Source organism: Sminthopsis crassicaudata, chromosome 6 (assembly GCF_048593235.1).
Source record: "Sminthopsis crassicaudata isolate SCR6 chromosome 6, ASM4859323v1, whole genome shotgun sequence".
Taxonomy (NCBI): Eukaryota; Metazoa; Chordata; class Mammalia; order Dasyuromorphia; family Dasyuridae; genus Sminthopsis; species Sminthopsis crassicaudata.
The window spans coordinates 163552514-163579184 of NC_133622.1; the positions used below are offsets into that span (position 1 = coordinate 163552514).

The following is a 26671-nucleotide window of genomic DNA, read 5'->3' on the forward strand; positions in this document are numbered from 1 at the left end:
TTATTTTACTTTAGGTTATTAAACCCCATTAATCAATATAACAAAAGTTGTAGTGCAGTCATTCATTTGTACACCAAAATAGTTGCATGGGTATTAGTTGAACAATCAAATATAATTTTTGAATTTTATTAAATTGATGAAAATAATAAAGCTTAGGCATTAGACCTATGAGATTATTGGTTTTAGGAATTTCCATTAAGGACTCTCACCAATGCAATATGATACATTTTCTGCCATTTAGATTCTTGGGGGATTGCCCAGAACAGTGGTGTCAAATTCAAATAGAAATGAAGTTCATCAAAACATATTTGAGAATCTATGAAGGCTATATATTAACCTAGTTTTAAAATACAATTATGTGTTTCTGGTGTTTGGCCATTTTAGTCATATTTGAGTTTTAGTGACTCTATTTGGGATTTTCCTGACAAAGATAATCAAGTGTCTGCACTATTTCCTATTCCAGCTTATTTTGCAGATGAGGAAACTGAGGCAAACAGGATTAAGTTTTGCCTAGAATCCCATAGCTGGTAAGTGTCTGAGGCTGGATTTGAATTCATTAAGATGAGGCTTCTTGACTCCAGGCTCAGCACTCTATCCACTATCCACTGAACATAAAATGTAATATTATCTATGTTTTATCACTTTAAATGTTTTTTCAAAAATTTTCCAGTGACATTTTAATCTGTTTCAGGCAACAGGAGTGCAGTCTCTGTGTGTTTTGACACCTGTTATTTAAAAGATTACAAAGTTAACCGCCATCCATGGCCAAACAACCAGCATATGTTTGTCAGATGGGGGATTTGAATCTAACGCTTCCTGACACTATTTTATCCATTACACCACATTACCTTGCATTGGCAATGATGATAATAATAATTGTTATTATTAAAACTTCATATATTTGATTTTCCCTAGTCCATTAGCTAGTCTAATTTGCTTTAAGGGGTTATGGATCTCATTTAGGACTTTATTATTTCATTTAAAAGTTTATCATCATCAAGCAAGGCATAAGACAATGAGGCATGTACTTGCTAAGTTATTTGCCATTGTCAGAGAATTTCCAACACAAAGTACAAAGAGAAAAGGGATTCTCTAAAGATAGTGAGGTCTTCTAGATTCTCCTATATACAAGTGGCATTGTATTGATTGCATAATTACTTGGAAAATTTCACAGCCTCCTAAATGTGATTCATAATCACTTAACAACTTAACCTAACTATTGGACCAGAAAAAAAATGCACAAGTGCATGGAGAGTATTTGATATACAAAAGAATTGACCCATTTGTACATATCTCATACAGACAATGAGCTATATCCAGCATCCATGAGGAAGAAAAGAGTGGATTGTATTTAATTTTAGAAATTACATAATATTAATGGAAAATGTTATTCATATCCAGAGAAAGAACTATGAAGTATGAATGCAGATTAAAGCATATTATTTTCATTGTTTTTTGGGGGGTGTTGTGACTTTTATCTTTTGTTCTGTTTCTTCTTTCACAACATGACTAATGTTGAAATATGTTTTCATGATTACACATGTATAAACTTTATCAGATTGCTTGCCATCTTGAGAGGGGTGGATAGAAAGGGAGGGAGGGAGGGAGAAAACTTGGAACTCAAAATCTTATCAAACTGAATGTTTAAAACTATTTTTACATGTAATTAAAAAAAAACAAAAATATTATTTACAATTAAAGGAAATTACACAATACTTTTAATGATTTTAAGCTTCTTCTTGAAACAAAGGGCTGTATTTTAACATCAAAACTCTTTTGGTGATGTCATATGGTTGCAAGTTATGGAATAATACCATTATCTCCACAGGATTAAAATTTCAGGTCACCCAAAGGGAATGGTAAGATGAATGAAAGATATAGATAGGCGGTAACATATAACCAACAAAGAATTGCACAGAAGAAGTGATGTAAATTATTCCATCAAAGAGATATATGATCAGATAAAGGAGGTGATTCAATAATACAGAAAGAATAAGGGATAATCAATGATCAATTAACATCCATAAAATGTCAAACTAGAAGATCACTAGACTATGAGGTCAGTCCCCTGGAAGATTTAGAAAAGGATGTGGACAAGAGCTGAACAGGACTTCAACTTGTTAGATTACAATCAATGCCCTGGAAGAGAGTAGTCATATGGGTTAGTTCAAGGATGCTAGGCTATCAGACAAGTCCCATGGGAAAGGAAAATAGGATTTGAGAATCCTTTGAGAATTTGAGAACTTTCTGAAGAGGGAGAAACTTTTTTTTTTTCCCCCAAATTTTAAAAATAAATTTAATTTATAGTGAGCATGTATGGCATAACTTATTGGCATTTCTGAGGGATGACACAAAAAATAAAGTGGTCTTCTCTGTAGGCATGGTTATTTTAGCATATTTTTAAAAATAAAAAACCAGAAAGCCATATACTTATTTTTAGTTGTAACCTAAATATTTAGCAAGACAAGAATTTGCCCATTATTTCCATTACTAAAAATTTTAGTTATCAATTTCAGAAACTTTTATTACATACTCAAAAACTTTAGCACCCCAAGAGCTTAACTCATCCAAGCATATATGGCTTTATCATGGTTATGTGCCATATGTCTCCAGGCTACACTAATTTTCTGCACTTTTCTTTAGCCTTTGGCTGACCCACTTATTTTCATTGTCCCCATAAGAAACTCCAGTCATATGTCGAGATGGCCATTCATGAGAGCAGGCTCAACAAATGAATGGCTCCTTGGCTGTGAATTGAGCCAGTAAGCCAGTTATGATTTAGCACCTGTTCTTGTAGGCACATAGAATGACAAGAGACAGAAACCACTTCTCTTCACTCTCCTAATAAAGTTGCCAAGTTGTAAAAGTTTGCTGGTTTCCAAGCCAAAACTTTGAAAAAAAAAAGAAGTGTATAAGATCCTAAAGCAAGACCTTAGACAAACAATCTAGCCATTTAATGCATTAGTTTTAGATAAGAAGAGGGAGAAACTTTAAGCAGAAAAGCCAGGGAAAGAAAAAAGTGGCAACAAACCAGGAAGAAATAAAAAATCGAGTAGAAAAATAATATATTAGATGACATTTAGAGTCCTTTCCCATTTTAGTGATCTATTTTTAAAGTGCTTAGGGCTGAAAGCCAACAACATCTAATCCAAAGTACTGCAAATTGTACCCATTAATGCTAGGTCTACCTAGTTAAGCTTCTACCCTTGAATCTCTGTCTCCTCAGTATCCTGACATCTTGAATATCAGGTTGCCCTGTTCCAAGTTGTTGGTCCCAAAACAATGTCAGAGTGAAAACTTTATTGGGAACAGGAAGCCTTTTGATGGAAGTTTTTCAGGTTGATTATGATAATGTTGGAGAAAAAAGCAGAACACTTTAGATGAGTCATTTGGCTCTATATAATGGAGATAATAAGAATATCCCACAACTTGCTCCACTGAATTGCCCATTTTCTCTTTTAAATACTGCAGTGTACCTCATTAAAGGGTTGACCCTAAAAATTCCATGGCCATGATTATGAATCTACTTTTCTTAAACTAGTCATTTTTGAGCATTCTGAGAATGAACTGAATCCTATACTTCTTAATTAAGTTGGGCAGAAAGTCTTTGGGAGAAGGTTTAGAGAGTGATGTTTGAAAGAAGTGGAGATAGTTAATCTTCCTTGGTCCTGAAGATTCCATTTGATTAAAGACTTTCCCTAATTTCATAGAAATAAAATGTTACATGAAAGAAGCCAAGTTTAAGTATATTTTGTACTCTGTCTAGTTTTCTATTATCTGTGTTTTACCAAATTCAACATTTGCAGCAAAAATCAGCAGTAAAAGACTAATGTCCAGAATATATGGGGAAGTGAAACAAATATATACAAGAACAAGAGACATTTCCCAGAAGATAAGTGGTCAAAAGATATAAACCAACAAATTTCAAAAGGAAAAATGCAATTTATCTAGCAATCATAGGAAACAAAAATGCTTGAGGCATTCTTACTAAGAAATGTTAATTAATACAACTTTGGAGTTTTATCTTGCATTCAAAAACTCGTTAAACCACAAAAGAGGAAAACACTGGGGGGGGGGGAACTATATAAATGAATTAATATTAATACACTGTTGGTGGAACTGTGGATTGACCTAAATGTTCTGGAAAATAATTTGGAATTATAGTAAACTACATATGTCTTTAACTCAATAATCATAATAGTCCAAGAAGTTAAGGCAGAAAGAAAGGTCTCATATTTTAGCACCTTTAGTGGGAACGGGGTAGTAGCAAAGAGCGGGAAGGAAAGTAGATACCTGTTCACTAGAAAGTGGCTGAACATATTATGATATATGAATATAAAGGAATATTACTGTGCCACATAAAATGATGAACATGAAATTTAAAGTAACAGATTTATATGAATAAAAAGCAACACAAAACAAATAAAACTAGGTCCATTTTTATGATAATGACAATTATGTAAAGGAAACAACATTGATAAACTTCAGAACTTAGAGTTATGCAGAGACTTATTGTGACTTCTAAAAATGATGGTGATATATATTTTCTGCCTCTCAGCAAAGGAGACAGACTATGTGTATAGAAAGAGTAGTGCACTTTAACTGGATTTGTTGGCTGTGAATATTTATTATGAGGAAAAGTTCTATGGGGGCGGCAGGCATTGGGAAGTAACAGTTATGTAACAATAAGAAAGGATCAACTCTAAAACATTTTAAGAGAAAAAAGTTAAATATTACTTTGGCAACTATGTGGAAGATGGATTGGTGAGGGAAAAGACTAAAGACAAATTAGAAGGCCATAACAATCTATTTAGATGGCAATCCATTCCAAAGAGTCAGCATTTCTCTTTGTTACCAGAAAAATGTAGCAGGAAGAGATAAAAAGAGAAATTCCATTTAAAATAAATACTTGCCAAGATACACAAAGTAACTATGTGAACACAATTATAAAATATGCTTTAAAAAAGAAAAAAAAATGTAAAAAACCAAGGGCCAACATTATCCATAATGGAGATAATAATAATGCCCTTCCAATGAGATCAGGAATGCAGCAATGATGTTCATCATCACTATTGCCATTCAGTAACTAGAAAGTGCTAAAAAGGATAGTTATAGAAATGACAGAAAAAATTAAATAAGTTTGTGGCAAAAAGGGAAAAAAACATTTCTTCCATATGATGGTTTACTTAGAGAAACCTAGAGAATCAATTAAAATACCAATTGAAACAACATGAGCAAGACCATAGGACATAAATTAAACCAACACATATTAGGTTGATTCCATCACAAATTTAAGTCTGGCACTCTATCTCCTTTACTTACTATCTCCATATTCTGCAATATGAAGGAGCCTCAGATTTCCATATCAAACATTCTTGGGGATAAAAAAGGTGAATAGATTAGTGGTTTCATTAATACAGGGCATTCACCATTGAGAAAACTACCTTGACCAGCACAATAGTTTTTATAAACACAATAGTCTGTTTAAATAGCTTTTATGGTCTCAGGGAGTTTCTTAAAGCATTGAAACATTTGATTTGCCTGGGATCAAACAGAGAGCATGTAACAGACTTGAATGCAAGTCTCAGTGACTTTGATGCTGGCATTCTATCTACTTCACAGTCCCTGCCTCTCAAATCTTCTTAATAACCTCAAATCATAGGATCAAGTTCTCCCATTTCACAGATGAGGAAACTGAGGGCTAAGAGGTGAAGCTGTTCATTCACCGTTATAGAGGTAGTGCCAAGATTTGAAACCAGCTTTTCTAAATGCATGTTTTTTTATCCTATGCTCTCCTGAAGTTTTCTTAAACATTAGTCATTTTAAAGAAAAAAATGGCAATTTTGTATGAATTTGAGTACTTCAAAGAATAATTTTCACATTTTTATGATCCTCTGACAGTCTTCCATAAATGATCTTAACTTTTATTCTCCCCTCTCCACTTCCTTCAATATAAGCCAATTCAAAATATTTCATCATCACATTCTTCATTGTCATCTCCTAGGCATTTTATCAATCTCCCTGAAACATCACAGTACTCCTCCTCTTATTCTTTTTTTTTTTTTTTATTTCTCCCAGATGGTATTGCTTCCATTTATGCTGACAATCAAGTTAGGACAACGATCCAATCCTGCCTGTTTCAATTATGACATTTAAGATTATGATCTCCCTGTCTCATTCCTAAATCTTTTTGTTTATTTCTCACATATTTACACAGTAGCTTATTTTTGGGGGGAGAACCTATAGCTTTGTAACCACAGACCCTCCAAAGTAACACTTCTCCTATTCTCTCATTCCCATCCATACAACCCCAGGAAATTTAATCTCCTTAACATTCAAATAAGCTCAAGGCTGTGCAGGCCAGTCTGCTGATTGAAGCATGTGTACCAGTCTCACCCCTCTATAACCATTAAAAGACTAATCCCTCCCTGCCTTTGAACCTCAGGTAGGGCCAGGGACTATCCACATATCCAAGAATCCCCCATACACACACTTCTTGTTCAGGGAATGATAAATCAGCAGCACCGCTGCTAATATGAAGGATATCACAATTCCTGTAGCTCTTTTCAGCATTCTTGTGATTGATCCCCAGGCTACCTAAAGAAGTCACTCTCAGCTATCAGCCCCCCTTTACTGTATCCCTCTCAAACCCTGCACATTCTCTCCCTTTACAACCATTTCTCAGCAAACTCTCTCCTCCTTTGAAGTTCACCTCAGCCAGGTATGTTACTTAACTCAGATCCTGAATGCTGTGCTCTATTGGCCCCTATGCCATTTTCCCACCTTTCTCAAGGAATTTATCCACTGGTTCATAATCTTGCTATCTTCCACAACTTCCATCTTCTTTCTTGGACACTTGAATTTACATTTGTTTTTTCTTTCCTTCAAATTCCTTTGCTTCCTAGATCATCCACCTCCTCAACTCCCATGAACTGTATCTTATTCCACTATTGTTCCATATAAGTATGGTAATTCAGGGGTATGCTGGAAGCAGCTCATAAATGTCTGATCATTAAATTTTCAGTACAAGCATTCATACCCCAGAAATTGGCAAATGATCAAATGGAGCTTGACTTATTGTTATGTTGATTGTCTAAGCTTAAGAAAGAAATGGAATAAATATTAATAATGCAGGGTAAACTTAAAAGTGTTTTATGAATTTGGGGTTTGTTTGGGTTTTTGTTTCACTTGTTTTTATTTTGTAATTGTTATCGTTTTGGAGAGTCTGCCTTTCAAACATTTCTCTAGAATACCACTGTTTATACCCCAGATCTTACCATCAATCAAGTATCTACGTCCACTATTCATAATGTTGAAGTTAAAATTTAAAATATAACTTATCAAATTCAGCATTTGATTGCCCTTTATGTCCCTGCCCACTGATCTTAAGGCTACTTGTGTCTTTCCAAATTCTAGACTTTGATTAAAACTACCATCTACCTTCTCTACTGTCCAACAGTGGATAAATGAAGTCTCACAACTTGTTTAACCCAACTTTAGATTTACTTTATTTAACCTTACTTGGGTCCTTCCCTCCTGCTGCATATTGATCTTTTCATTTTTCTCCCATTGATCCTTTACCACATTCTCCTCAATTAATATTCCAAGTCCTCTCACTTAAATTCATTCAACTTACATGATCTCTACTCTTCCCTTGGCAGAGGACCTCACCAAACTCTGTACTCTAGATCTTCTCATGTCATTCCTGGAAGTCAGATCCTTTATTCAGTTTCAGATGCAAAGGGAGTCCTTCTTGCAAACACTTTTACTTATGTCCCCAGTCTCATCTTCCTTCTCCTCTAGTATGTTCCCCTCTAATCTCCCCCACTTGTCCCCAATTTTTAATATTTGCTTATCTTCTGGATCCTTCATTACCATTACACAAATCTATCCTGATCAACTCCCATCAAGATCACAAGAAAAAAGGTTTGCTTGATCCTACCATTCTTTCAAATTATAATTCTATGTATCTCAAAGTTTTCACAGTTCAACACCTAAGCAAAACTCCTACACGCACCCATTCCACTTATTTCTCAACCCTTTGCAAATGGATTTCCAGCCTCATAATTTAACTTAAGCTACTATTTCTCAGTCTACTAGCAATGATTTATTTGCCACATCTAATGATCTTTTCTGTCTTTATCCTTATTGACTGTTCCAAAGCATTTGCCAGTGTTGACCACTTCCAACTAGTCATTTTTCTTTTTCAAATCAACAGCTTTTGTTTTATATTATCTTCATTCCCAAATGATTCTTTTTCCTTTCCCTGTCCACGAAATATCCTTAGTATTAAATATTTTTAAAGAAAGAGGGAAAAATGTGATCTGTTCAATCCTTTTTCTCCCTGTATTTTTCCTAGAAAGAGAAAACCATAAATGATAGAACTAAAAAGAATAAATGAGAATTGATACCCAATGAACTAAAAAGCATTTATTAAGTATTTAATATGTGTCAAATCTGGGCATATACATACATGCATACATACATACATATATATATATATGTGTCTATGTATGTATACTCATATTATATATGTGTATATATATACTTAGTATGTTATATTTTATATATCATATATGCAATATATATTATAATACATCATGTTAAACATAATATAACATTAACTATGGACACATATGTGTATATAGATCATATAAATACACATATAATTTGTGTGTGCATATGTGTGACATATTTCATGTGTGTTTATATAAATATGTAAAACAGATATACATGTAATATATCTATTATGCATGTCTATATTATTTATAGGAACATACATTATTATATGAGGAGGGTGGGTGGTATAGTTGAGTGCCAGACCTTGACTCAGAAAGTTGTTGTATAGTCATTTCAGTCGTGTCCACTCTTTGTGACCCCATTTGAAGTTTTACTGGCAAAGATACTGAAGTGGTTTGCCATCATTATTTGCCATTTAATTTTTCAGGATTCAAATCTGGCCTTGGACACTTATTAGCTATATGATCCTGATTGTCTTAGTTTACTTTTCTGCAAAATGAGCTGGAGAAGGAAACAGCAAATATCTTCAGTATCTTTGCCAAGAAAACTCCAAATGGGGTTACAAAGAGTTGGGCATAACTGAAGTGACTGAAGAAAAAAAATATTATATATATAATATGCATATATATTATATATACACACATATACATGCATAGGTGTATATAAATCATATGCATATTATATACACATATATAATATGTATAATGTGTAAGATGTGTGTATGTGTGTATATATGTATATTTTAAGTGTAAAAACAAGTAGTAAGAGAAATTAGCCCATTTATATACTATAAAGGGAATTTTAAAAATCCCCTAGCCCACAATTTCATCCACTAGTAATTCATCAGATTTTCAAATCTGTGTTTACATCAAAAGAACACTAAGAAAGGTGATTTAACAATCCACTTCTTTTATTGAATTTCTCAAGTTTTCTTTGCGAATGAATGGTATTTTCCCTCATTGGTGGAATGTATTAGATGGCTCTCTTTCAGTGCTTTCTGTCTTCTTTTATCCTTAGTCATGGTCTTTGTTTAGGAACAAAGGAATACAACTCGTTTCTATTATCTTCATACAAAATATCTTGGGGCCAAGATTAAGGGAAAGGTATGTAGCCAATATTCTATACATCTAATTAGTGCCCTCTGGTGGTAGGAGTATGTCAAGGTCAAAGCATCCTGTATCTTTATCAAGGTGGTTTCCATGGAAGGAATTGATTTGGACTCAGAGACTTTTTATAGCTAAAAGGAATCGTAGAGATTAATTCCTGCCTTTGGTACCCTAGAGTACCAGAAACATTTTATAATAGTCCAAGAGCACAGATTCTTATATTTGTTGAACTGTGTAATTATCTTATTTTTATTTATTTATTTAACTAATCACTACCAGAATACTATCCTTGGGCTTTATTTTCAAATGGGAAATATAAAATTTATTCTAGGATTACAAAAGAACTATAAAGATAATTAAAATGTTGAAAAATAGATATGGGGTTGAAAATATTACTTTACAGCTGATTTCTCCTCTTTTATTTTGAAATCCATGCTGTACCTATAGATTCAAGTTTTTCTATTCTGTCAATTATTTCTTTATATAAATTCTGCTTTCATAATCCCTATTTCTCTTTTAAACAATTCAGGAACATTCTGCTATAGTTTTATGCTCTCCTGAGCATCTACAGGATCTTCTTTTTCATAAGATTCTGATTCATTTTCCTTAGTCTTATATTCTTATTCAAAGATGCCTAAAGGTTTTCTTCTAACCTAAAGGCCGTATTTCCATTGGTAATTAATATCTCTACTGATTTATTTACTTATGTTCAAGAACTTTAATTGCATTGTCTTCTTAGAAAAATTTTTGGTAACTTTGGTTTTTCTTTCACCTTATTTTCTTCTATTGCCCACTTTCTGACTCTCTCCCTATAAGTCTATTCAACAGTTTCAAAGTGTCTTAGCCTCTCCCACCCTTAATGATTTATGGTTTGCCATCATTACTCTGCACCCCATGCAACTTTGGGAGAAAAGAACTAACTTTAATTGAATGCTGGATACTTTTCCTCAGCCTTAGTAGAGTGCTGCTCCCCCTCCCACATATGTTCTGTCTCTGCTCCCTCTGTTCCTCAGTTTTCTTGCTAAGTGCCAGGTAGTGCTGCCATGTTGCCATCACTTTAATAAAATAATAACGTTAAATAACAAAGATTAAGAACTGTGGAAGCACACTACATTCCATCACCACCACCACCACTGTCCCTTTCCATTACCTCTTTAGGCTGTATATTGGGAATTTAGGCTAAAATTCTTAGTCCAATCTTAGTGAAAAACAATTTTTATCTATCTTTAATATGAATTTCAAGTACTTTGCACTAACTCAGGAGTCAACCAACTATAAATAGGTCAATCTGACCTTCCACCTGTTTCTGTGCAGCCTGTAATATGACATCGTTTTAAATTGTTGAAAAGTATTAAAAGGCTAATATTTTGTGATACATGAAAAATTATATGAAATTCACATTTCAGTGTCCATAAGTAAAGTTTTATTGAACATAACCATGATCATTCACTAATGCATTTTCTTGGATTGCTTTTCACCCTACAAGGCAGAGCTGAGTAGCTACAATAGAGACTATATAACATTTTCATTCCTCCCTACTGCTGGTCAGCATACTAAAAATGGCAGTGATAATTATAATATGTCATTTTCATTGTCAGGTGTCACCATGCCATGACATTTTACTTTTTTATTATCAAAATATACCCACTATTTCAAGATAAAAAAAGATGAAACAAATTATTATGACTTTTTAAACCCAGGAGAGAGACTGAAATTTTTCTGAATGAGAAAGACTACCTTCAACCACTACAGTAGTGGTTTTAGAATGGCTTTAGGAATTATCTTTTACTTTTTTACTTTTTTTTATTTTTATTAATGAAATCAGCCTAAAGTTATTAGAAAAATAGTACTTGTATATAAAACCTATACTAAAGTTAAATCAATTCAATGTACACTAATATTTGAATCCCATGTCTGGTGATTTCAAGAGTTAAAACAAAAAGCAATATCTCCATTTCCCCCCCAAAAAAAATTGCAGCAGAAGTATTTTCTAATTACGATTCCAAAAATGTTTTTTTAGATCTCAATACAAAAACAGACAAACAAACAAACAAACCAACCTATTTCATAACACATTTTAACTGTACAATTAGGAAATTTTTGCCTAATCTTCAACTAGAAATGATTAATGTGCCATGTAATGACACACTAAAAGCAAATATCAAGAAAGGAATCTAAATAGAATTCTATGTGTAAATGTCTTCCAAGTAACGAATATGTGTAATTAAAACTGGATGTTCAATGATTGGTAGCAATACTTGGCAGTACTTACCAATGTGGAAAGATATTTTTAATTATAAAATACAGAGCCACTTAGTAGTACAGTGGGTAGAGTGCTGGAATGGGTTCAAGAAGAACTGAGGTCAATTCCATTTACAGTCTGAGACCCAACGCAAATAATTTGACCTGATTGCCTCATTTTCCTCATGTATGAAATGGAGATAATAAATAATACCTACTCCACAAGATTTTTGTCAGGATTAAATGAGATAATATTTATCAAAGTGTTTAGCACAGTGCTTGTCACATAGTGCTACATATCAGCTATTAATATTATTATAGAAATCTCATCACATAGTGGATTAACAGGTAAATATTTACAATTGATTTTGATGATAGGGAACACCAACCTTGAGTTCTGGTTAAGTGAAATGTTCTCTTCTCCCCAACCAAAAAAAAAAATCTATTCTAATTAATAGACATCTAGTATTAAAAAATAGGTGCTTAATTACTATTACATTTTGAATTTTACCAATATTATTTACAAATATTTTGTTCATCAATAAAAAACTTGTGAAAACTTAGTTTTTTCTCATTATACCTACATAATACCCTTGATTTTGCCTCTTGACCAGCAAAGCCTAAAATATTTATTAAATGGCTATTTATTAAAAAAATTTTCTGATCCTACATTATGTTTCTTCCCCATCCCTAACCAAAAATCTAACCATTTTTTTCTGAGAAAATTGGGTGGATGTTCAGGAAGGAACTCTATTCCTTGAGGATGCATGTAAGATGGTGATTATACTTATACATAGGCCAAAGGTCCTTTTGGTAAGTGTATTTAAGAGCAAATTCTTCTGCTTCTAATCCTTAAGTAGATCAGACTAAGAGAAGGAAGAAGACTTTGATGACTTCAGTAACTTGTCAAAACTTTTGGGTTCACCTAGCACCACATTAAAAAGAAAATCATTGGAAGGAGTCAAGACGGAATTTAGGGAAAAGATTCTCTGAGTGCTTTAACATTTTAAATAATTATTGTTATTCTGAGACTATTACTCAGTCTTGACCAGGGAATTGTGCCTGCAGTTTAAGAATATTTTAAAATTAAAATTAAAATTTAAATATTTAAATATTAATTAAATATTAAATGTTTAAATTTAAATATTTCAGTTTAAGAATATTTTAAAATTTAAATTTAAATATTTTAAATTTTAAGTATTAAAATTAAAATTGTAATTCTAAAGTGGTTTGTGAGAAAAAAGTTTTTGAAAACAGGATAAATTTCTTTCCTTTGAATTATTTCCTTGTATAAGCAGAAAATGCTTGGAACTAGTTTTACTTAAATTAATAGGATAGTTTCCACCAAACTCATGATCCAAATTCAAAGCATAGAATTTTTTCCCATTGAACTTACCTGCAGCTACTATGATAATATCAGCCAGTTGTGTATGAATCTTGAGCTGCTCTTCTGGTGTATATCTATGAGTTATTGTTACTGTTGCATCACCTGAAATAAATGTATAATATTCCCATGAATATTTACCAAATTGTGGCAACCACATATTTAATCCTTATGGAGAGAGGCAACATAGTTTAGAGGATTAAGAATAGCAATTGAAGTAAGAAAAAATTGGTTTCATATCTAGACACTTTTCAGATGTGCAACCCTAGGTAAATCAATTGACTCTTTGATTTCTCTTCAACTTCTAAATCTATGATCCTATAACTACAGGAAAATAAAAGATTATATGTCATAGTGAGAAAATGTTTTGCTTAAAATCAGGAAAATCTGGATTTAAATCCCACCTCTCAATTTAATTAGCTCTGTGACCATTGAACAAGTTACTTAACAACTCCTAGCCTCAGTTTCCTCATATGCTTTGTTGTTGAGTCATTTTCCAGTCATGTCCAACTCTTCCTGAACTCATTTTGAGATATTCTCGGCAAAGAAAGAAAAGAGATTTGCCATTTCCTTCTCCAGCTCCTAGATGAGAAAACTGAGGCACATATATATGTTACTTGCTTAGGGTCACACAGATGATGTGTCTAAAATCAAATTTAAACTCTAGCCTTTTAGACTCTAAGAGCAGTGATCTAACCATTTTAGCTGCCCCTTTCCTCACTTATAAAAGGGGGATAAAGATATTTGTAATAAACACTTCATAGAGTTATGAGGCTGAAATGAGACAAAGAATATAAAGTATTTTTCACAATGTAAAATGTTCTATTATTTTATTATATTTTAAATATACATAATCTAACACAGTCAATAATGATATTCTATATATGTATTATAGATAAATATGGATGTGAATATGAATATGGATAGATAGGGATATTTACACAGATATATCAATTATTATTCAAAGCCTCTTTGGAAATGATAATTCCACTCATGCTTCTTTCCAGTAGACATAAGAAATGAAGATACTCTGCTCCAAACCAGGAAAAACTACCTAATTATCATTTTGAAAGAAAAAAATGTAATCAGATGGTTGCTATAAGGAGACAGGAATCCTTGAAGTCCCTGATATGAATGTGTTCTCATACATAAAGGCACAGTTAATACCAACACAACCATAGCAAGGGATGAAAAGAAGATATGAAATGGGAGACATTTTTCTGCTTAAAGTTAAAGTTATTAATAAAGGATAAGATAGTTCATTCATTCAATATTTATATTTTGGAGTAAGGGAGGAGAATTTTAACTTCTGCCACTGAACTGACTATATGCAGAGGCAGCTAGATAGAGCTCAGAGATACAGTGAATAGAGTGCTGAACTTGGAGTTAGGAAGACCGAATTCAAATGTGACCTCAGACACTCCCTATCTTTGCATTCCTGGGCAAGTTACTTAACCTTTGCCTGCCTCAATTTCCTCAAGTGTAAAATAAGAAAAATAATAGCAACTATCTTCCAGGTTTGTTGTGAGGATTAAATGAGATTCTATTTGGAAAGTACTTTGCAAAGCATAAAGTGTGATATAAATGCCTGACATTGTTGTAGTTGTTATTAATATTAGTGCATTAAATCATTTGTCTTTCTCTGTCTTATTACCCCACTTCTACATTCCATAAGGCAGGAATTGCATCTTATAAAATCTCCAAAAAAATCATAATGCTTAACAAATGAACTTGGGAAATTTGATATATTTTTGGTAATGTTGTTGATAATGGTGAACATGCAGAGAAGAAAAATAAGACCCGTTTACAGAGGACTTTACATTTCATAAGATGATTTCCTTACCAAAGCCCTATGACATAAATAGTATAAGAATGATGATTTCCCACTTTACAAGCATTTGCCTTGCACCTACTATGGGCCAGGCCCTCTAGGAAATGTTGGGGATACAAAGAGAGACAAAAGACAATCTCTTCCCTTGAGGTGCTCAAGCCACTTTACACAAATAAGATATAGACAAGACAAATTGGAGAAAATCCACAGATAGAAGGCACTAATAGTAAAGATTTTAAGAAAGCCCTCCAGTAGAAGAGGGGATTTTCTATAGCACTTAAAGGAAGCTCCCCTTTTCAGGCTTCATCTGTGACATCAGAAAATGAAGAGTTAGACCCCCCCCAGTTCAAAAGTCTTCTGCCACAATGAGAAGGAATCTGTGACCTGTTTTTATCTGTCCTGAGACATTTCTATGGGAAATCCTTCTTACATCAGCTCAGCGATTTTACTGTCAGCGTTTTCTCCTGCCCCAACTCCAATTCCTGCCATTTCTAGGGGTTTCAGGAAGTAAAAATTAACTCTCGTTGGAAAAAAAATTGGGGAACTAGCCCTAAATTAATTGGAATTCAAGCTATCTTTTTAAAAAATTGCCGTTGGCTTTAAGACAAAAACTGGAAGAGCACTAAGTTAAGTTATGATGTCTGGAGATTTTTCTGGTGAAGAAATCAGAATCCTGAGCTGATTATGGTCAGACCAGACTTTGCTGATGTCATTTCACTAAGTTTCAAATTGAATAAATTTAATCCAGCTTCAAGAACTCTATTAGTAATGAATGAATATTTACTGAATATAATTACTGCTCAGACAGAACTGAAATTTCCAACCATGCTCTCAGCAATTCATTATGTTAATAATATATGTCACCACCCTCTGAAGAACTCTGACAGAGGTGAAACACCCCTGGTTTACCTCATTTGTAAAACAGTGGTTTTGTTTCTAGCAACAGAAATTAAATTATGCTGTCTTTAATAGCCTCTTTACTATATGAGAGCATTTCTCATCCCCCTGACAATGTAATCATAGAGGCCTATTTGTGCAGCTACAATAAAGCCAGGTCCCATTTTCCCTTTTGTTTGATAAGTCATCACCATGGATCTAGATGAGAATATTTTTAAAATTAAGGCAGAAAAGAAAGATAGAAAAATAGGTTCAAAAAAAAAGAAAGCAAGGGAGGGAGAGAAGAAAAGAGGAAATGAGAAAAGAAAGAAGTAATGAAGGAGGGAAAAAAGGAGGGAAGGATGAAGGAAAGGAGAAGGGAGGGAAAGAAGGAAGGAAGAGAAGAAGGGAGAAGGATATTTATTAAAGATTTATTCCTCTATGCCAGGCATTTTGCTACATGGGAAATACAAATACAATTTTAAAAAATCTCCCTCCCCAAAAAAGGGCCATCCCTCTGTTTTCAAAAAGCCTACATTCCATGGGAAAATTAATTGGAGGAAGAAAGCTAGAAGTAGGTGAGAGTCTGTGCAGGAAAAGACTGAGGTGGTTTACTTCTAGGTAAATTAAGGTAAAAAGCTCACCTATCAGAGCTGAAGACATTAGAAATGGAGAGCTTTCTAAACATGGATTGGTATGCTTTGAGAGGAAGACCACAATACTAGAGATCTTTAGGCAATCGCTAGATGCTTGAGGATGTTACAATTCAATTATAGATTAAACTATATAGCTCTAAGATTTCATCTGAGATTTTGGGAATCCCATCTTTCATATACTCTTTAGTTAAATGACAATAGATAAATTATTAACCAAAGTCCCATTTTCCTCATCTGTAAAACAAGGATAATAGCATCTGTAGAACCTACCTTAGACAATTGCTATGTGTTAAATTAGATAGGACAGAGACAGAGACAGATAAATAGAAAGATGGAGAGATAGAAAGCAGACAAATATTACAGTAATGCTTATGAATACCGGTTATGATCTTCATATCATTATTAAATGGATAAAATAAAGTATTAAGGTGGGAAAACTGATTTTAAGATTTGTAGGGTCCTGGAATCATAACTCACCATTCCACAAACATCCACTGTATATTCTGGGCCTTGGCTCATGTTATCCCCCTAATTAGTATGCCTTCTTCTGCCTTCTGAAAATTTGTGTACAATTTAAGTCCAGCTCATAAAGTCATGCATATCTTTCTAAATACCAGTTTTATCATCCCTTGCTAGATAATACACTACCTAAGAACAGGAACTGTATCTAATTTATCGTTGTAGCTCCCCATAGCTTAGCAAGGAGAATTTGCTATGAACATGAACCTGATAAATGTTTCTGGAGTGAAATTTTTCTATTTGAAATAAACTTAAGTAGTATGAATAGAGAATTATTAATTAGGGGGAGTGCTGAAGAGAAAACTTGTATAAGTTTAGTGTAAATAACCATCCACCTAAATCCAGACTGTCCCAAAAATCTCAGTGCAAAAATGTTAAGATATTAAATCTTCATTAAAATTGTGGGGAGGTCTTATGTAAAGTAGTCATTACTCATTAAATTCGATGAGATGAAGAGCATCAATGTAAGCTAGAAATAGGCAATGAAATTAAAAACCATCAGAAAGCACCATTCAAAAAAACCCTCATTCTTCCAGTCACTTTCCTGAGGGATCTCTTTTGGAGGAACTTAAAATAAGATTTTACATTATTATTGTCACACACACACATACATATGTGTATGTGTTTATCATGTATAATTTATATAGGTACACATGCACATAAGTACTTATATATGTTCATTATATAAGTATGTGTGTATATATGCATGTATAATATACACATATATGCATGTGAGTACTTGCATATAAACATATAAAATATATACAGATATATTTACATGTATGCATTTAAATACATATGCATTAGGTGGGTATATATGCATGTATATTACAACATATACATATTTACACTGAAGTGCCCACGTGCATATATGTGCAATATATGTAGCTATGTGTCTATGTATACATGTATACACACATACATTTAGGTGCTCACATACATAGGTATGTGTAGGTAGGTGTGGATGTATAGCATATTTATGCATACACTTAAATATTTGCATATACACATATATAGGTATATTATATATGTATAACATATATAACATATAATATATGACACATATGATATATATATATGCACATTTAGGTAGGATATATATGTATATGTATATGCATGTATATATAGATACATATGCATATTTAATGGTAAAAGTCAGATTCTGAAGTCCAAACACAGAAAACATGACTGGATTTGGAGTTTGGAGACCTGAGAACTTGAATCCAGATCAGTTGTCTAATATATGGGACTGGGCAAGTCATACTATAATTTCTTTATCAACAGGCTATAACTAATAAGAGCTACATGAGAGAAATGGACACATTTCTATTATCACAAGACAGTCATTCTGTCTTCTGTCTTGGTAGACAGCTGTCATACACCCTGTCTTGCCATTTTTAGCTTCCTCCCAAGCTCAACTCAGATTGCAGTTCCCACATAAGGTCTTTCCTGACATTTCCCTACTTCCCAAGTGTTAGTGTTCTTCCCACTTAACTTAAAATAACTTTCTATTTATTTTGAATAAATGATAAAGCACTATAGTATCTACTATATATAAAACACTAAGCTAGATGCTGGCAATAGAAATACAAAACTGAGACAGTCTTTTCCCTGAAAACGTTTAGATTTTAGTACAAAGAGACAATACACAGACTTAGAAGCAGACCTGAAATGAAGGTCTGGATTTGCTGTCAATTAGCTGTGTGACACTAGGATATCAGTTCATTTCTCCAAACTTCAATTTTCACATCTGCAAAATGGATGTTAACTATTCTACCAACTTGATAAGATTATGAGGGTCAATAACATGTATAAATGATTTATAACTGTTGTTCTTAGATGTCTGATTTTTTTGGCAAAGATGTTAATTTGCTATTTCCTCCAGCTCTTTTTATGGGTGAGGAAAGTGAGGCAAATGAGATTAAGTAATTGCTCAGGATCATACAACTAGGAAGTATCTGAAGTCAGATTTAAACTCAGGAAGATGAGTCATCCTGATTGCAAGACCAGCACTCTATCTACTATGCCATTGAGCTGGGATTTATAACTGTAAAGTATTCTATTAACTTATTATTCATCCTATATTTGAATGAGTCTACAACCCCCTCCAAAAAAATAGAAATAAAGTAAAACATTAAGATCATATAAAGAAACAAGAATGTAATTTTACTTTTTTATATCAAATATGTACATCTACTTTGAAAAATAAATGAGATTACTTGAATAGAGTAACAGGGGACATACCTCCAGGTCTCTCGTGTTCTCCATCAGTGTGTAAAAGCATAGTAATAGGCATTCCTACATTCTTGGATCTTCCAACCACAACTACGTTTTTCCCAAATGTTTCGATTCCTTAAAATACAGAGTTTGATTTAAATGTAGAAAAAATAATGAGAAGCAATTTAAGTAGCTAAAAGGTCAAATTAAAGTATTACTCTATGATCTAAAGACATAAATTAAATAATTCCTCTCTGACTCGTTTATAATGTAACATTTTTTCTATTTGTTTACATTTATTTTCATACAACTAGGTTAAATTAGCCCATCTCAGAATTTCTCACTTTGCTTCAAAGAACCATATATGTTAAAGTTAATCATTGTGATGTAACTGAAAAATTGTATTTTGGTGGCTTATAAATGAATTGTGCTGCACAAGCCAAAATAATGAACTACATTATACTTTCAATGATCTCAATTATATTGAACCCAAACCTATGTAAGGATAGGAAAAAGCCAAACTCCTAAAGGGAATATTTGACACAATGTCCAAGCATTTAAGTTCTTAGCTTTAATGATCCTGATTATCTGTGTGACTTAACCTCTTTGGCCTTCAATTAAGTCAAGTTTAAAATATGTAGGTTGAGCAACACTATCTCTATAGTCTTTCTAAGAATCTATGACTTTTTCCCAAAAAACTTTGTTATTTTTACATTATAGAATAGTGTATTAGGAAGGGGCTAGATACCTTCAGAAGCTGGAACACAGAGAAATGTCAAAAGGGAAATAAAAAATCAAGAAAATCCCCAAATATTCTGGGACCACTTAGAACAGAAGTAAACAAATTGTCCTATACAGTATAAGCAATAATGGAATTAAAACAAAGAGTAACAGTTGACATTCACAATGATAGTCCTGAATTATAAAATCAATTTTGTTTCCAAGCAGGCATATATAACACACTTTAGGGGAGAAAGTATCTAAAATTTTGAAATAATTTTAGTGATTTGGAAAAATCATGTGGAGAACTTCGTTCTCAATGATATAATCAGCAGTTTGAAAGTGCAGTAGATAGAACATTGAACTTGTTAGAAAGTCCTGAATTCAAATACAGCCTAGCTGTGTGACTCTGAATGAGTCATTTAAACTTTTTGGGTCTTAGTTTTCTCACCTGTAAAATGAAGTTAATAATAGCATCTACTCCTCAACTTATTATAAGAACTAAATAAAATAATACTTGTAAAGTGCTTTGCAAATTTTAAAGAACTATATAACTACATAGTTATTGCTATGTGAACTGATAGAATTTAGTGGTGGAAGAGACCCCTAGAATTGTTTTAGCTAAATTACCTTTCTTTTAGGGATTAAGAAATGAATAGCCATAGATGTTAACTTCCTAAGGCTATAGCATATAAAATATAAAAGCAAAGATGCAAATCCAGGTCTTTTCTACACTTTAATCTTCTATCCATTAATAAAAGAAACAAGAAAAGAGAGTTCAAAAGTAAAGAACAACAGTCTAGATGACCTATATCTTCTATGTATTATTTATATCTTTCTATATAGTTTTCATTATTCTAAAGCATATTTTTTAGCCATCATGATGAATGTTTGGGAAAAAAGACTGCTGGGAAAATAATTGCAGCTTATTTATAACATCTGTTGAAGAGGATGAGAAAGATAAATTCTCTAAGAACTAAATAATATTCTACAAATCAAATTAACATATACTTCAAAAATGATAATTTCAGAGCAAAGGTGGGATAAAAACTACTTGGAAAATGTAGCTCAAAGTATACATAGATAAATGTATATATGTATATATATATAATAGATATATATACAGATAGATGATAAACAGATAGATGGTAAATGGATAGATAAAAAGGTAGACAGACAAACAGATACACAGATAGATAGATAGATAGACAGACAGACAGATAGATAGATAGATAGATAGATGACCAAAGAGTTGTAAATTGTACAAAAATCTGATGTCCACATAACACAAAAAATTTCAAGAAGAAATTTAGGAGACTTTAGACATGGTAAATAGCTGAATAAATATGATAAAAATGAAATTCATTAATGAAAAATATTATTGATGAGAGAATGATTTTTATATAACCTCTCTGTGTATGATCAGGCTTATTAAGAAAAGATCAAAGCAATCTCAGAAGACTACAAAAAAAAGATACGGCAAGCAATTAAAATAACTCCTCTTTGACCTATTTAAACATATTATTTATTGATGCTGAAAAATTAATAATCAATATTCATAAGGAAATAAATGATAAATAAATAAGAAGATCAAAAGAGCCTAGAAATTGCCTCAGACAGCAAATACTTGATTTTTTAAAAAAGCAAATGGAAATACATGGTAGCCAAGGGCAATTATATGTAGTACATAAATTTCTGAGTAAAATATATTGGATGGGAATGAAATAACTGGGATGAGGACAAATATATGAAATACAAAGATCCATCAAGATTTCTATGACAAACTATTCTTCTATCAATGGCATCTAAATAATAACATTTCCACTCTAACAGTGCCTATAAGAAGAAATAAAAATGGCACTAAAAATTAAAAATTTGGAAATAACACTTGGACTAGAAATAATATACAAAGAATTCTGATTAATGGAGACAATCCAACTTTGAGGGTATTAGGAATCTGTTTTCTTAATAACTAAAGGAGGAAAAGATATCAAATACTTGAAAAAAATCAAGCGTTGAAAAAGGTAATAAATAAAATGTCAATAATTGCTAATCAACATGCCTACTTTCTTCATAAGAATAATTGACATGTGTATGAAGAATTAAACTCTTTTTTGTGCTTTGGGCTCTATGAAAGTCTGGAGAAATCTATGGATTCCTTGAAATAATGTTTTAAATATATAAAATTATAATTATATGTAATGTGATATGTGTATATATAACATATAATTACATATAATTTAATTATAAAATATATAGAGATACTTAAGAAAATTTTTTGAAAGGAAAAATTCATGTGCTCCAGATTAAGAACATCTTCTTTAATTGATAGAGGTCTGAGAAGGAACCAAGAGGCTTTTACAGGTGGAAAGTCCATGGGCTCTACTTATATCTGCAAAATGTTAATAGATTTAGAATAAAATTTCTATCACAAGATGTGATACAGTACAATGGTAGGATATTACACAGGATGAGAAGATATGGATAGAAGCATCTGTATTGATAAAAGTCATCAATCTGTGAAAGTATTTAAGTATCTTTCAGATTAACACTCTCTATATCTTCCTGTTCCCCCCATTTCTCAGGATTATGACATTAAGTCTGATGTTCAGCAGTAAATGTCTATCAGTCATATATATTAGTAGAACTTACCTATTCATTCAATCATTTTTTGAGTACTAACTATATAAATAGAATGTGTAAGAAGCAATAGTTTAGTTTAGTATTTTATATTCATCCTCAAATTATTTTTTACCTACCTGTTCTTTTTATTATTTCCCAAACAGCACAGGCAGTAGCTGGTATCATAGAATGCTGATCCAGACATAGTCGTCCAACATTGACAATATGAAATCCATCCACATCTTTTCCAGGTGCAATTCCATTACAGACTGTCCTTTCATCTATGTGATCTGAAAAATATTCAAAATTGGCTCATTCATTGTAGTGGCAAGGAATTGGAAATTTGTGTGCCCATCAATTAAGAAATGGTTGAATAAATTGTGATATACAAATGTAATGAAATGCTATTGTTCTGTAAGAAATGATGAGCAGGCTGATTTCAGGAAAAGACATATGCTAAGTGAAGTGAGCAGAACCAGAAGAACACTATACAAGTAATAGAAAGATTGTGTAATGATCAATTATGATAAACTTAGTACTTCTCAGCAATTTGGTGAACCAAGACAATTCCAATAGACTTAGGATAGAAAATGCCCTCTGAATCCAGAGAAAGAACTATGGAGACTGAATGGAGATTGAAGTATATGGAACTCTAGATAAGGAAACTTTTCACCAAGGGAGGTTGGTACCTTCTCTTCAATTTATAATTTAATTGCTTCAGGCACAGCGATGTTAAAAGATCCTGTCCAGCCAATGTGTGTTCACTTTTTTTCCTCTCTCATGGTTTTTTCCTTTTGTTTTTTTTTTCACAACGTAACTAATATGGAAATATGTTTAAAATTATTATAGATGTATAAGCTATATCAGATTTCTTGCTCTTTTGAGGAGGAGGGAAATGAGGAAAATAAGGGAGGGAGGAGGAAAAAAAACTTGGAACTCAAAATCTTACAAAAATGAATGCTAAAAATTATCTTTATATGTAATTGGAAAAAATAAAATACTGTTAAGTGAAAAAGAAAAGGTTCATTCATTTGGGAATCCTGGGAATCAAATTGTAAAGAATCATGTTAAGCTCACTCATGCAGGATTCTAAAGTTTTATGAATCATTTCTTTTTTGTCACTTTCTTGATATCACAAATAATTTAAAAATATTTTAATCACAATCCACTTAATGAAAATAATGATAAGGACAAGTCAGGGCATCTTTTTGATGTCAGTTTCCTTATCTGTACAATTAAAAGTTGGAACTAAACAATCTCTAGGGTGCCTATCAGTTTAAAATTCTATGATAATATGAAAATCCAAAGTTAGAGACAAATCAGACCAAAAATAGTTTTGGCCAATTATAAAATATCTCTTTACTCTGAAAGAAACCACATAATTGATCTGGGCCTTAATTTTACCCATGATGGTTAGTTATCTTAGAAGCATTTTGTTACTTTAGAGGATTGTCATGAATTTCAATTGGCAGGTATTTGCTAAGGTGAGCGTCTAGGGAAGAAAGATTGACAAATGTTAAGGAATTTTTTTGCATCATTTTAAGTATTTACTCATGCCAATAAAATGCTTGAAGAATTTATATTCATAAATCATTAGCATAATGTAGCCTTAGACATATTTACTTATTACTAAAATAATTAAATATGGGAGGAAACTAATATAATCTAAGTCATGAATGAACAGAAATGATCACACATAGGCTACCTGTGGTGTCATTGTCTTAAATGAATAATAGTTGCACAAATATATAGCATCAAATTATATGATCTTATTACTCTGTATTAAGTAATTTGTATTATTTATAGCCTAACTCTTAACCTCTTAACAAAACAGCACACTTGAAAAGGTCAAAATGAAGTTGTATCTATTATATTAAGGTTCCTTTGTTAATTATATATTCTATACTAGTCAATCAAGTTTTGCTTTTGACATACATTGGCTGTATTAACCTGGACATGATTTTTAACATCTCTGTGCCTGAAGCAATTCAATTATAAATTGAAGAGAAGGTACCTTTTCCCTTGGTGAAAAGAGTTTCCTTATCTAGAGTTCCATATACTAATGAAATCATAAATGTGAACAAATCTTTTTTTTTTTCAAAAGGCCATAGCAATTTTTCCCATATGGTATCCCCCCTCTAATTTGGCCCTTTTAACTTTTAGACAAATATAAAGCATTCATTATAATGCATTAGTAAATCATACAATTTCTCCCATAAGCCAATTACATTTATTGGTATTAAATGATGAAGATTTTAATGATATGCAAAAATAAGTAGCTTAAATACTATATTTTTAAAACTAGTATTTCTGGATAAGAAAGCATGAATTTTTAATTTTCACCAGAACATGAAGCATTGAATCTGAAGTTAAGAAGACCTGATTTTAAATCTGGCCTCAGAAATTTACTAGTTGTGTGATCCTGGGCAAGTCACTTAATCCTCTTTGCATAAGTGTCTGTAAAGTAAGGTCAATGAAATTACCTACCTCCCAAGGTTGCTATGAAGATAAAATTAAATACTACTCATAAAGTTCTTTATAAAACTTAAAATACTATATAAATGCCAGCTATCATTCTTATTAGGCACTTGAATAATTTTTGTTTTTATTCAGCCATATTAGTAATATCCTATTCTTCATGACTTCTTTTGAGATTTTCTTGATTAAGATATTGGAGTATTTTGTCCTTCCCTTCTCCACTTCATTTAACAAAATGGAAACTGAGGCAGGTTAAAATGACTTGTCTAGACTCACACACTGTAGAGTATCTGAGGTCAAGACAGGTATTTCTGATTATAAATCCAAATAACTGATCCCCCTCCCATTCATCTATGAATTATTTTTCCTAATTTAATTAACTTTGTAAATAATCTGCACTTGGGATCATGCCATATTAAAATCAATGATTGTTAACTGTGATGGACTTGGATCTTTTCAACAATGAAGTGATTCCAGGCAATTACAATAAATTTGGGGTGGAGTGCAAGGGATAATGTTGTAAAAAATTACCCATGCATATGTACTGTCAAAAAATGTTATAATTATAAAATAAAATTAAAAATTAAAAAAAAAAATAAATTTGGGGTGGAAAGTGCCATTTGCATTCAGAGAGAAGACTTTGGAGACTGAATGTGGATCAAAGAATGTATTTTCACCTTTTGTTGTTGTTTTGCTCATTTTTTTTTCCTTTCTTATGTATTTTTTTCCTTTTGATCAGATTTTTTTTTTGCTTAGCATGATAGATATGGAAATATGTTTAGAATTGCACACATTTAACCTATATCAAATTGCTGTCTTGGGGATGGGGGAGGGAGAGAAGAAGAAAAATTTGAGACATAAGGTTTTGCAAAGGGAAATGTTGAAAGAATATCTCTGTGTGTATTTGGAAAAATAAAATACTATTTACAAAAGTAAAAGATTTTTAGTAGTGAAAAAAAATCAGTGATCTTCCTTTAAAGTTATAAATCATTTAAATTTTTTTTTAATTTTTAATACACATTGCTTTATAGTTGAGAGAGGAAAATCAGAGCAAAAAGGAAAAATAATAGAAGAGGAAAACAACAGAAAAAGGAAGTGAACATAGCATGTATTGATGTATATTCAATCTCCATAGTTCTTTTTTCTGGATGCAGAAGGCATTTTCTGTCCAAAATCTATTGGAATTCCTTTTGGGTTAATCATCGCACATTCTTGCTTTTATTGTGTACAATGTATTCCTGGTTCTGCTTGTTTCGCTCAGCATCAATGCATGTAAATCTTTCTGGGCCTTTCTAAAATGAGCTTGTTGATAATTTTTATAGAACAATAATATTCCATTATCTTCATATACCACAACTTATTCAGCGATTCCCCAATTGATAGGAATCTACTCATTTTTCAATTCTTTGCTACCACAAACATTTTTTTCACATGTGGGTCCTTTTCCTTTCTTTATGATTTCCTTGGGATACAGACCCAGTAGTGACTACAAGGTCAAAGG

General features: G+C 32.2%; 1 protein-coding gene across 2 annotated transcripts in view; it reads right to left on the minus strand.

Annotated features, from left to right (window-relative positions):
* MTHFD2L (methylenetetrahydrofolate dehydrogenase (NADP+ dependent) 2 like) overlaps positions 1–26671 on the minus strand; it is a 129143-nt gene that overhangs the window by 64959 nt on the left and 37513 nt on the right. For both annotated transcript variants that reach the window (XM_074276296.1, XM_074276297.1), the window contains exons 4-6: positions 22830–22982; positions 19378–19485; positions 13264–13356 (exon numbers count right to left, since the gene is read on the minus strand). In XM_074276296.1, coding sequence (XP_074132397.1) covers positions 13264–13356; positions 19378–19485; positions 22830–22982 — 354 coding nt within the window. The remainder of the gene's footprint in view (positions 1–13263; positions 13357–19377; positions 19486–22829; positions 22983–26671) is intronic.